Source organism: Ursus arctos, unplaced genomic scaffold (assembly GCF_023065955.2).
Source record: "Ursus arctos isolate Adak ecotype North America unplaced genomic scaffold, UrsArc2.0 scaffold_36, whole genome shotgun sequence".
In the NCBI taxonomy this organism is placed as follows: Eukaryota; Metazoa; Chordata; class Mammalia; order Carnivora; family Ursidae; genus Ursus; species Ursus arctos.
In genome coordinates, this window is record NW_026623050.1 from 17,106,458 (window position 1) to 17,119,739 (window position 13,282).

Below are 13,282 nucleotides of genomic sequence, written 5' to 3' on the forward strand. Positions count from 1 at the left end.
GATCCGCAGAAATGAAGATGGATTTTAAAATAATATTATTAACAAAAGGCTCCTAATGGGAATTTTTACTTAAAGCGTTTTAAGGTGGGAAGGTGATGCAGGCAAAATGCAGATTAGCAATGAAGGAGGCCGTGAATACTACGGCTTCATCTTGCCCATTAAACAGCCGAATCACAAGACACTTGGGAAGGGAACGAAAAGAACATCAGAGGAGGTGTTTTTCAAATCAGGTTTCTGTCCTAGCTCTACCATTAAGGAGCTGAGGGACTCTGGGCGAGCCCCTTCACCTCTCTGAGTCTCTCTATCCATGTAAAATGGGGCGTTTGGGCTACATTTCTAAACCTCTGTTCTTCCAAGATTCTCCTATCAGGAGACTGAAGAGATGAGGTTGCTTCTGTTCAACACCATTACAAGAAGCCTGATTGTGACAGAGCAAGTGGCTCTACCCTAGAGAGGAGGAAAGATTTTTCAGGGCGTAGGCAATCTGATTTTTTAAAAAATAAAACTGATTTTCTCTATGTATTTTCTTCAGTTTAACCTAATAAATATGTATTATGGCCACTTTAATTTTTGCAGGGCTGTAAATTGGTAGGCAACATGTGTTTCTTTGTTTTTGTTTTTAATTTGCTGAAGGTGAAGTCATGAGATGGGCAGGTAAAGGGAGAAGCAAAGGGCTCCCCAGGTCTGGGCTGATGTGGTCAGCAAGGACATGGGGGAAAGCCCCCGCAAGAAGTAACCAGAGAGCGTATGCACTGAGGAAAGAGGATGGATACTGATGGGTCATTGTTTGAATAATACACAATGAAAGGAATACAAGAGCCAGAAAACCAGTGCTATGCAAACCCTACCATAACTGATTCAGGCAAGGAATCATCCATGGGTTCAAAACATTTGAGTGAGAGTTTGTTGGAGAGTAGGATTATCTCACCAGAGATTACCTCGAGAAAATGGGTCCTTTTAATGGAAAGAGGAGGAGGTCATCACCTCAGCCTAGTGATCAAGCTTACCAGCATCTATTAAGAGTCTCCTGTTGGGATGCAGTGAGATCATGACTTTGCCTCTGCAGTGTTCCTGCCAAAAAGACTGGAAAGTCGGGTATGGGAGGGTGGGGAGTTTTGTAGATTAAAAGACTCAAGTGATGTAACAACCATTTGAGATGTGTGAACTTTGGATCCTAGATCAGATTTTTTAAAAATAGCGCTAAAAGATGATTTGGAGACAACTGGAAAAATTTTAACATGGACTGCATATTACATAATATGGAATTACTTTTCACTTTCTTAGGCGCAGTAGTGGTACTGTGCTTATGTAGGACACTGTCCTTCGTGCGAGGTGCAGGTATTCGAGGAGACGTGTCATGATATCTGCAACTTTCAGCTGGTTCAGGGGCAACCAGTCTAAGGGTGGGCGAGCAAGGTCAGGAATGTGGCAAAATGATGGTGAATCTAAGAGCCAGGTACTTGTTGTACTGTTCTTTTACCTTTTCTGTAAGTGTGGACTTTTTAAATTAAAGTGGGACAGAGCAATGCAATTAAAGAGTAAATACAGAGAAAGGATTGTGGAGAACTGGTTGGTTAGTGACACACAGCTGCAGTGAATCTGTGGCTTCTAGTTTCCAGGATTTAAATCCTGTTGGACGTGTGAGTGGGTTCAGGGCAAGTTCCCTTTCTTGGTTTGTTTTGGCTACTGTCAATCATTTATTCTCTCTTTTTTTTTTTTAAGATTTTATTTAGTTATCCAACAGAGAGAGAGGGAGAGAGCACAAGCAGGGGGAGCAGCAGGCAGAGGGAGAGAGGGAGAAGCAGGCTCCCCACCAAGCAGGGAGTCTGACGTGGGGCTCGATTCCAGGACCCCGGGATCATGACCTGAGCCAAAGGCAGATGTTCAACCAACTGAGCCACCCAGGAGTCCCACAACCATTTATTCTTAAGATACTGCAGCCCCTGGGGCGCCTGGCTGGCTCAGTGGGTAGAGCATGCATCTCTTGATCTTGGGGTTGTGAGTTCGAGCACCATATTAGGCGTGGGGCCTACTTTAAACAAAAGAAAGAAGGAGAGAGAAAAAAAGATACTGCATCTTCCCCTTACTCCAACCTCAAAGTATTAATAATTCCCATACCTTTGAAATGCTAGCTCTACTCAAGACCCATCCTGAAAGCACTGTCCCTTTCCTTTCTCCATTCAAGACTTACGTCTGTTTAGAGGGAAGTTCCCGGTAGTGGCTCTATTTTGAGTTAGGGGAGTGTTGGGGGAAAGAACATTTCCAGCCTTTTGATGTAACCGAAGGTATAGGGTTTCCTCTCATTTTCTTTATTTGTAAATCACATACAATCAAATGGTTTCATATGGACTATAAGTGGTTCAAACACGTTCATAGAAGGCGTGTGCAGAAAAGACTTTCTGTTGCCAGGCCAGGAAAACAAAACCAACTCTTAAGATACAACACAATTTTATACAGAGCCTTTTGCTGCAAAGAGACTTTTGCTATAGGGGCACCTGGGTGGCTCAGTCGTTAAGTGTCTGCCTTCAGCTCAGGGCCTGATCCCAAGGTCCTAGGATCGAGCCCTGCATCAGGCTCCCTGCTCCGCTATGAGCCTGCTTCTTCCTCTCCCACTCCCCCTGCTTGTGTTCCCTCTCTTGCTGGCTGTCTCTCTCTCTGTGTCAAATAAATAAATAAAATCTCTTTAAAAAAAGAGAGAGCCTTTTGCTATACCTGGAGTATACATATTTCTGCTTTTTTTGCCTCCTGTTTCAGCATCAGTGCTACCCCATCTCTTTAAGTATGTCATTAGGTTTCCCCTATGGACCTCTGGATAGAGTGGTAATGAGAAGGTCAGTTCTAGGATCATGGGTAATAGGAGCTCATAAAACAAGGCACAAGGCCAGCTGTGCCGAGCCTGGAGATGAGTAAGGAGCAAATCTGAGGCACCAGCTCTACAAAGCCTCTCATCAGAGCGGTTGGAGGGGTCTAGAGTCTAGTAAGCTAGGCTACTGTTTCGCCAGTATGTGCAGGGACAGCCATCCCTGTTGTTTGGAGCTGACAACCATTCTGACTGGGCAGTGCCCATTCCATACCACTCGCTAAGCATTTTGCATATCAACTGGATAAGCAGTCATGAGTCAAGGTGCACATAGTACCAGGACAGCACAACGAAACATTGATCAAAACCTGCCTGGAATACAGATGCCAGAGTGAGAGATCAGATCGGGGAGTCAAAGCAGGCAGGAGCCAGGGGGGCACGGGAATCAAAAGACAGAAAGCAGAGAACCCATAGTGCGAGTCAGGAAGTGAGAAGCCATCAATTCCTGAAGGCAAGGTGAACCAACAGACACAGATACCCACATGCAAGGCATGGAGATGGAAGTCGGGAAATAGGAACTCCTCAGAAAACAGAGAATAGGGCCAGACAAAGGGATGAGGCAGCAGCAGGAAGTAGGACCAGCCAAGAGAATTAGAAACCAGGTAGCAGTCTGGACAGAGTCTAAGACTTCCAGGCTAACGAGCTTCTGCTCCAGCCAGGAAGCTTCTTGGCTGCTTCCTGCCCAGGTGGAAACCTATCTCCTCCTTTGGCCAGCCTCCACCTGGTGGCTCACGACACCTGGCAACGCTGAGCCAGGACTCTTAGAAGATACCGCCTGGGTATACCCAACAGATCCTGCCAAGGGTAACAGAGGGAGCAGATACCCCAAATAAAAGACTATTCCCAGACCAAGAACAAAAGAAAAATGGCTTTGACTGAAGGTTTGTATGTGTGTGTACTAGGCACACATCATCACATTAAGCATCACCCCCACCTTCTGAGATAAATACTGTTCTTTGCCTGTTTTACAGAGGAAGGAACAGAGGCTTGGAGAAGTTTCACTCACACACAGACCTGTAACGATCACACCCAGGGCTGGTTGACTCCAAGGCCCCTCCTTTAAGTCTTCTGAACCTGGAGGGGGGTGGTTGAGTGGTGGGCACATTGTTTTGTTTTGTTTTTTTAAGATTTTATTTATTTATTTGACAGAGAGACAGCCAGTGAGAGAGGGAACACAAGCGGGGGCAGGGGGGAGAGGAAGAAGCAGGCTCCCAGCAGAGCAGGGAGCCCAATGGGGGGCTCGATCCCAGGACCCTGGGATCACACCCTGGGCCGAAGGCAGACGCTTAACGGCTGAGCCACCCAGGCATCCCAGGGCACATTGTTTTAAAAAGAGACTGTTTTCAAGCAAAATTTGAGCTATGGCAACTTTTGTGTGGTAAGTTTGGGAAGTTAAGACGAAATAGTCTGAGATAGAAACTCTTCAGTCTGGTAAGATCTGTTCCTCATTCCCCTTTCAGCTTGTTCCCTTCAATTGCCCTGTCACACTTTTTGCCTGAAATTCCTCCTTATCTCACCCCATTCTCTGTCCTTCATCCCCTGCAAGTATTTCCCAGAATATGACAGGAGCCATTTGGTTGTTTAAAAAAAAGACAGAGAGAGGAAAAAACAGACATGACTGGGCCATCTTCAAATGGCTAGATTCCAGGGCACATGGGTGGTTCAGTCAGCTAAGCGTCTGCCTTTAGCTCAGGTCATGATCCCAGGGTCTTAGGATGGAGCCCCATGTCTGGCTCCCTGCTCAGTGGGGCATCTTCTCCCTCTCCCTCTGCCCCTCCCCCTGCTTGTAGATATGTGCACTTTCTCTCTCTCAAATAAAATCTATATTAAAAAAAACCCAAATAGCTAGATTTGAAAACACAGGCTATGTGTTTTGCACATGTTTTTGTATTTGCCCACAGCTAGAAAGGAATTAAATATATAGGAACCACTCAAGTCTTGTTGGAGGATATGATGATATGTTGATTTTTTTCTAATTTACTAATTTTAGAAAATGTAGATTTGGCCCTTATGCAGTTTGGTTCATTTATTATTTTAAAACTATTATGGAATATTGACAATTTATAATAGAGAATAATAACTTCTCATTTCTCTACCCCTACTTGGAAATAAGTCATCACCACTATAGTTGAAGCCCGAGCCCCCCTTCTCCAGGCAACACCCCTCCACACACCCAGTGTGGTGTATGCTCTTTCCATGAGCAGTCCTGTGTAGCTTTCCTAGAAGTGTATGTCCTCCAACATAACTTATGGCACTGTTTTGCCTGTTGAAAAAACTTTCCACTAGGTTTTTAAGAGTATTTTTTGTTTATTCTTTTGCAAAAAATTAATCTGTGGTTTGGACAGGATTTAATAAATAGGGCTGCTTTTTTTGGCTTTGGTTCTAAGTGTTTGTGTGAGGCAGGGCCAAAGGCTGGGCACTTGGTATGGTATCTGATTTTCCTCTTTCATACCGCAGTTATACGAACAAGGTAGTGGAAAGAGAAGCAAAGAAAGCTACGCCCCTTGTTTTCCTTCCTAGAGCCTGTGTCTTTGGGTAATAGAAGAATTATTGGAGGACCCAAGCATTCTTCCTTCAGCTCCAGTCCTTACTCCTGTTCTCCACGCTCCTTACTGACTTGGTGTACGGTGCCACCTGGACTCCAGGAAGCCTTGCTGGGCACTTGCTTCATTCCCTCATGCACGTCAGTATCTTGTTGCATGTTGAGTGCTTGCCATGGGACAGACACTCTGCCGGAGGCGAGGCTGCTGCAGTGCTTTGCAGACTTTCCACTGTGGCATCACCGACAGGAGAGAACAGATGTGAACCCTTATGGGGCCCAGGCGGGGGCTAAAGCAGCCCAGCCAGCCATGAGCCAGAAATCTGCAGTTTGACCTTAAAAGCTCTGTGAATCCTGCATTCTTCTCCACAGTGTATCTGTATTTTGTATTAAACAATAGTAACTGGCTCTCCCCCAAATCTTCAAGTCAAAGCTGTGCTCCAGGAGGATGCAATATTTTTTTTTTCTCCTCTGGCTTTGACACCCCCTCATTTATGCAACATATATAATTTGTCTTAACAAGTACTGTTACACAGTATTAACATGTTATTGTAACTACTTGCCCTGCTAACCTGTAAGCTTGGTTGGGGCACAGGATATCATTTGTTTTGGTCACTGCCATTGTCCCACCAGTATCTGGAAACAATGGGCTTTCAGTAGATATTTGTTGAATGAATATATAAACCTGAGCTTGAGAAGCCTAGGAATATAAAGAATTACAACGTTGTCCCTGTCCTCGGGGAGTTCCTGGTATAGTTGAAGAGAAAACCCTGTGTGTAACAAACATGAAAAGGTAACGAGAGAGAGCAAAAGATGAACACCTGATTGGGGACATAAGCAATGTGAATTTAGGAAGAGGAGTAATTTCGGCGGTTTTAGGTGGCCTCAGAAAGTTCCATGACAGAGAGTAGAGGCACTGCATGTAGTGGAATGAGCTCTGGACCAGTGGGTCGCTTTACCTCTGTGCTCATTTTCTTTCTTTCTTTTTTTTTAAGATTTTATTTATTCATTTGAGAGAAAGAGAGAAAGCACGAGCTGTGGGGAGAGGCAGAGGGAGAGGGAGAAGCAGACTCCCCATTGAGCAGGGAGCCCGATATGGGGCTTGATCCCAGAACCCTGGGATCATGACCTGAGCCGAAGGCAGACGATTAATGGACTGAGCCACCCGGGCGCCCCTGTGCTCATTTTCTTCATTTGCATTTGTTAGATGCCTACTTTGGGTCAAGACTTGTGTTGGGCACCAGGATTATAACAGTGAATAAAACGGATGTAGTCCCCATCCTCACAGATATTAGCAAGGAAGACAGAGATAAAACAAGCAATGGTAACAAACTCAAGAGCTGTGATCAGTGATATGCCGTGGGAGAGGGGGTGACCCAGACCTTGTCTCGGTGTCTGAACAAGGCCTTCGTGAGGAATTGAAGCTTCTATGAGACCAGAAGATGAATAAGACAGCCTTCAGCTGAGGAGGGTGGGGTAACTAGTGCTCTGAGCAGAGCGAGCAGCATAAGGCACGATCCAGGACCTGGAAGTGGTCCAGGAAGCTGGAGCCAGGACGAGATGGGGAGTGTGGTGCAGGATGAGGCTGACGAGGATGACAGGGGCCAGACTGTGAATTTGATTCTTATCCTCAAGGTAATGGGAAGCCACTGGAGAATTTTAAGTAATAGAGCAGAGTTTTAAAAAGATCACTTTGGCCATTTGTCTGGAGCATGGATGGAGAGTGGGTAAGGCTGGATGTGGCAGTGCAGACAAGTCCAGTAGGTGGATTCTAACACGTTTAGATAAGGTCAGGATTTGGTGATTGATGGGTGGGGAGGAGACAAGGAAAAGAAGGTGTCAAGGATGGCTCCCTGGTTTCTTGGCACCAACTGGAAATTCTAGAGTAGGAGAAGATGTTTGGTAGGACAAATGATGAGAGTGCTTGAGCCAAGTAAAGACGTTGGTTTGGCAGTTAGAAATATTTGGATCTAGTCCTCAGGAACAAAGTCTAGGACAAAGATATGGAATTTGGGGTCTTTAACATATGGATTATAGTTAAAACTTAGGAGGCAGTGAGTTCCCCCAGGGAGAATGATAGTGTGAGAAGAGAAGTTCTAAAACAGGACTATTGAGGATTCCAGCATTTAAGGGGGAGGAAGAGGACTTGCCAAAAGACACCAAGATGGAGTGACCAGGGAAGTGAGAGAAAAACCATCTCTGTTGCTGGACTGGATGATCTCTAAGGCCTCAGTCAGCTCTGACATGCTGCAGTCCCGCAGAGCTGTGCACAAAAGCAGAGTGCATGGCTGGGCCATGAGAATAGAGAAGGGCATTCCAAGGAATATTACTATATCAGCCAAAGCCCCAACAAGAAACAGAGGACACACTCAAACTGAATAATTTGAAGAAGTTTTAATAAAGAGGCTATTTACACAGATGTAGGGTGGGTTTAAGGAATCCAATAAGACAGAAATCTGGCACTAGCCACAACAGAGACTCTTCACCACCCCAAGGCCTGAAGTCCTGAATATAAAAGAGCTGCCTGAGAGGAGATGTGACCTTCTGGACCAACCCCCCTCTCTCCCTGCCCTCCAATCTTGCCAGGGCCTGCTGTTGGCCTAACGTAAGCCTGAGAGCAAGAGAGCCCATGGATGCAGTGTAAATACATTACATTCCTGGGGCACGGTGCAAGGTGAAGAGTGGATTTAGAGGGGCAAACAGAAGATATCCATAACAATTATCTTGAAAAATGGAAATATATGGGTAAGAGTATATTCGTATCCTATTGCTGCTGGTCCAAGTTCAGTGGCTTAAAACAACAAGGATTTATTATGCTACGATTTTGGAGGTTAGAAATCTCAGACAGGTTTCATTGGGCTAACATCAAGGTGTCATCAGGTCTGCACTCCCTTCGGAAAGCTCTAGAAGAGAATCCATTTCCTTTTCTTTCCTAGCCTCTAGAGGCCGGCCGCATTTCTTGGCTCTCAGCCCCTTCCTCTGTCCTCAGAGCCAGCAGTCACATCACTCTGACCCTCTGTTTCTGTCATCACATCTCCTCTGGCTCTCCTGCCTTCCTGTTGCATCTTTCAAGAGCCCTTGTGATTCTGTTGGACCCACCCAGATAATCCAGGATAATCTCCCTATTTTAAGATCCTTGATTTAACCCACCTGGTCCCTTTCGCCATGTAAAGTAACATATTCCCAGGTCCTAGGGGATTCACATTTGGACATCTGTAGGGGGTCATCATTCTGCCTATCACGGGGAGCCAATAAGCCTTTTGGCTGGAGTAGAGTAAGTCCCTGGGAAAGTAATGAAGACAGAAAGCACAAAGTGCAAACTGAAGCCAAATTATGGAAGTTTTAGATGCTAGACTCTCTGAATTTCATTTTGTAGACAAGAGAGAGCCATTGTAAGTCCTTACCCAGAGAAGTGGCTTTTTAGCAGTAAAGAGAGATGACCCTATTGTGGTGTTCTGTTGCCTTAGAGGGAAGAACAGAAACCTTTCAAGATGCCATTAGAGTAGTTCAGGCCCAAAGGACAAAGGTGCCAAACAAGAGTGATGGGAGGAGGGGCACCTGGGTGGCTCAGTCGTTGGGCATCTGCCTTCAGCTCAGGTCATGATCCCAGCATCCGGCATCCTGGGATCGAGCCCCGCATCGGGCTCACTGCTCAGCAGGAAGCCTGCTTCTCCCTCTCCCACTCCCCCGCTTGTGTTCCCTCTCTCGCTGTGTCTCTCTCTGTCAAATAAATAAATAAAATCTTAAAAAAAAAAAAAAGAGTGATGGGAAGAAGGGGTGGTGTGCACAGTTCTGTGCAGTCAGAATCTCCGGGAGGTGCTAAACCAGTAGCCATGGAAAGAAGGGGGAGAATCAAAGGGTGGTCACGTTTTTAAAGTGAAAGACTGGTAGATTAATGGTATGATCTAGAAAATCAGGAGAGCAAGTCAGTTTCATGGGAAGGTGTGAAGTTAGGAGTATAGTTGTAGAATGCTGGACCAGAAATATAAACAGATATTTATAAGATATCACCAATTGTAAAACACATCAATATTTTATGTACCACTAAGGGAAAAAATGCTGCCAACTAAAATATGATGCATGCTCCCTTAAAAACATAATTTTCACTTTATTGAAGGAACAGTTTTAGACTTACACATAGACTTTTTTTGAAATCTTTTAACTTACATACAACAAATTGCATATATTTGAAGTGTACAGTTTGCTAAGTTTTAACATATGCATGCACCTGTGAAACCACCACAGTCAGGATAGTGAATTAACATATGTATAACTCGGAATTTTCCGTATGTCCCTCCATGATCCCTCTCCCGGCCCCTCCCTATCTCTCTCTCTTCCATCCCCAAGCAGCTACGAATTTGCTTTCTGTCACATAAATTACAGTCTCTAGCATTTTAGATAAATGGAGTCATACCCTATGCATTCTTCTGGGTCTGGCTTCTGTCCTTCAGTATAATCATCGTGATGTTCATCCATGTTGTTGTGTGTTTCAATAGTTCATTCCTTTTTACTTCTGAATAGATTCCATTATGTCGATATACCAGGATTTGTTTATCCACTCACCTACCAATGATCATTCAGTTTATTTACAGTTTTTGGCTAATTGATATAAAGCTTCTATGAATAGATTTTTTTTAAATATTTTATTTTATTTTATTCGACAGAGATAGAGACAGCCAGCGAGAGAGGGAACACAAGCAGGGGGAGTGGGAGAGGAAGAAGCAGGCTCCTAGTGGAGAAGGCTGATGTGGGGCTCGATCCCAGAACGCCGGGATCACGCCCTGAGCCGAAGGCAGATGCTTAACCGCTGTGCCACCCAGGCACCCCTGAATAGATTTTTTTTAAATTATAGCTCACCCCGGGCATAAAAAGGGAAAATGCAATTGAAACAAATTAGTTAATATTCTTTAAAAACTTCTTCACGTTTAGAGTGTAACTTTTCGAATCACGTTTTGATTCACAATCACTAATGTCTGCTTTTTTCCACTCAGTATCTCCTCTCTGCCATCCAGAGTGGTAATTTCTTTAAAAACCTGTAAAAGAACTAAAAGCCATTAATGCTGGGCTCTTAAGCCCACTCTGTAATTATGTGGAATGAGCTTAACATGCATCTTCCTTTGGGAGCTTTGCTAAACATGCCTGAGTTGCCACCTGTCTCCCTCCCTCCCTGTTAGGTTTTAAAAGAGCAGTCCACTATTTTTACAAGTCCCTGGGATTTTTCCCCCCAAATGCCTGACACCCATTCTTCTAGTTTTGAAGCTGGTGCTTTTGATATTACACATTCGTAAGCAATGTCAAGTACGTCTTGACTGCTGCTGGGCCCGCAGCAGTCATAGGATCATCAAGTGTAAAACACATCTGAATCTCAGAATGGTAAATGTGGGACACTGTGACTTCAAGTCCATTAAGAAGGATGGTTCAACCAGTTCCTTTAGATTTAGATCTGTGCCCAACGTCACATGATAAATTAGTGGTAGCTGGGACCAAAACAAAGTACCTATGATCTAATTGGTCTCTGAATTTAGTGGGATGGTTTTTGGGGGAGTGTTTTGTTTGTTCGTTTGTTTTACTGTACTATAGCAATGGAAGCTTAAAAGAAGGCTGGCTAATGGGGAAAAGAGCTACATTGTACATGGGAAAGACATCAAACAGAAAGCCACAAACTTGAATGTGGTGAGCAGCTGAATTAGTAAGAGAGGGAAGCAACATTCTAATAATTCTTTAGTGGCTCACCTACCACCGGTCTCTTCCCTTGCCAACCCATTCTTGATTCCTACCTTTTGAATTACTTTATGTAAGAAACAGGGCCTCTCGGATGATTCCTCTACTTTCAACATTTGTGGTGGCTTCCCGTCTCCAACAGAACAGAGCCCCGGTTCCTTGGCAGCACTGACAGGGAAGGCCCTTCACACATGTCCCTTTCTTGCCTTCAGTTCTTTCCTCTCCCTGTAGCACGCCAACCGTTCACCAACACACCATTATCCACCTCCTTACCTCTGTGCCTTTGTTCATGCTGTTCCTTTTCTCTGCGACAGCCCTTCCCCACCCACATCCGCCTATGGTCTCTTCCTTCAAGGCTCAAAGGCAACCTCTTTTTCACATTTTCCCCTCAATCCCCCCCTCCCTTACCGGGTGATTACTTCCTCGTGTGTTTTTAAGCCTATTTTATACTTTACTTCTGCTATCACACTTATCAAGTGGCATTATCTCTATTTGTGTGTCTCACCGAGCTGTGATCTTCTTGAAGAAGGGGTCACATCTTGTTTATCTTTGTGTTCCTGCTTTCTAGACGTGTGCCTGGCAGATAGAAGGTGCACAGCGAATATTAATTGCCTTGAAAGATCCGATTGAGTTTACTACTACCTAAGGAGAAACACAATCAGCTAAGTACCTTGCTGTTTCCTGAATGCACTATTATCTCTCTAGAGGAGAGATGGAAAATCCTCTGCAAGAAAGATGGGATTGAGTAAGAATGACATCCTGAGTGGAAGTTTAGCAGTGAGGCAGTACAAAAGAAGGTGTTGAAAGGAGAACGGGACCAGAGGTCTAACGAACTAGGGAGTGTGAGTAAAGACACAAAAAAGAAATGGGACTAGAAAGAGAACAGGAGATGAGAGAAGAAAAAAAAGAGAGGAGAAACGTGGAGAGAGTATGTAGTCAGGATGTTAGAATCTTACTGAGATACATTGCAGGGAGTTATTGGACAATGCTTTCTCACACAGACGTTCCAAACTCTCTTTCCTGAATGAACCCCATTTTGTATTCTTCACATCACTCTCTCCCTGAAAAGACACAAGTATGCTTCTTACGACTGCCTTACAATTCGTTCATTGTTTGTCACTGTTTTCTATGGAAAGCTGGAGGAGGCAGAGTAGCGTGCTGGAAAGCCCCTCCCGCCCCGCACCAGGAATCAGGAGGCCTGGCACATCCCAGCTCCAGAGCCTCGAGCAAGGCACTTAGCCACCTTTGCCTCAGAATCTTTTTCTGTCAAATGGGATATTAGTATCTGTCCAGGCTTCCTTTCTGGGTTGTTGGTAAAGATCCAAATAAGTGAAAGAATGCATATGGAAACACTCTGTAAGCTGTCAGGTTGCTCTGCAGATGGAGGTGATGTTACCGTTTCGTGGAATTATTCGTCCAATAAAGACCCCATTGGCAGATAGCACAGTCCTTATCTCCTGTGGATAAGTCCTGTTTGCAGAATAAGATAACAGTGTTTCTTTCTTATTGGCAGTATTCTGAAGTCGCAGGAAGCTGGCCTGTTTAAATGTTCGTGACCCATGAGAAGGGCATATAAGAAGCCATGGCACTCCCTTTTCAAAAAGAGCTGGAGAAATACAAGAACATTGATGAAGATGAGCTTCTTGGCAAACTCTCAGAAGAGGAGCTGAAACAGTTGGAAAATGTCCTTGATGACCTAGATCCCAAGGTTAGTGACCTGCAACTGAAGCAGCGTGGTTAAGGGTAGTAGAGGATAAATGGTGTGGCTTGGTCCTTAAACAATAGTGTAGAAATCCCTTAGCTCCAACTACAAATTCTGTGTTCCTCCCCTTATTGGGTCTGGGTCACTTACTCTGCCGGATTCATAAAGAACCTCAGTAGCCCTGCCTACAATATGATATGGCAAATGTATTTCTCAAAAACCAATTTAATGTAAATGGTAAAAATATTTTCCATTGCTTGAGAAAGGACTACTCTGACTTAGGGAAGAAGAAAAGAAAGAGGAAAAGGGAACAAATCTTTCCAGATTTCTTCTGTGAGGTCATTCACTCTACCGGGCACAGAAGCCCTGAGGATAAATTATATTACTCCCATTTCATAAATGAGGGGGACAGACAAGGAGAGGTAATTTACAGAAGATCCCGTACTAGTGAACGTTAGAG

At 44.5% G+C, this 13,282-nt stretch overlaps 1 protein-coding gene across 1 annotated transcript in view; it reads left to right on the forward strand.

Annotated features, from left to right (window-relative positions):
* Positions 1-13,282, forward strand: part of TMOD2 (tropomodulin 2) — a 52,473-nt gene that overhangs the window by 758 nt on the left and 38,433 nt on the right. The window contains exon 2 of the mRNA XM_026518483.4: positions 12,634-12,828. Within this exon, the coding sequence (XP_026374268.2) occupies positions 12,703-12,828 (126 nt within the window). The 5' untranslated portion in view covers positions 12,634-12,702. The remainder of the gene's footprint in view (positions 1-12,633; positions 12,829-13,282) is intronic.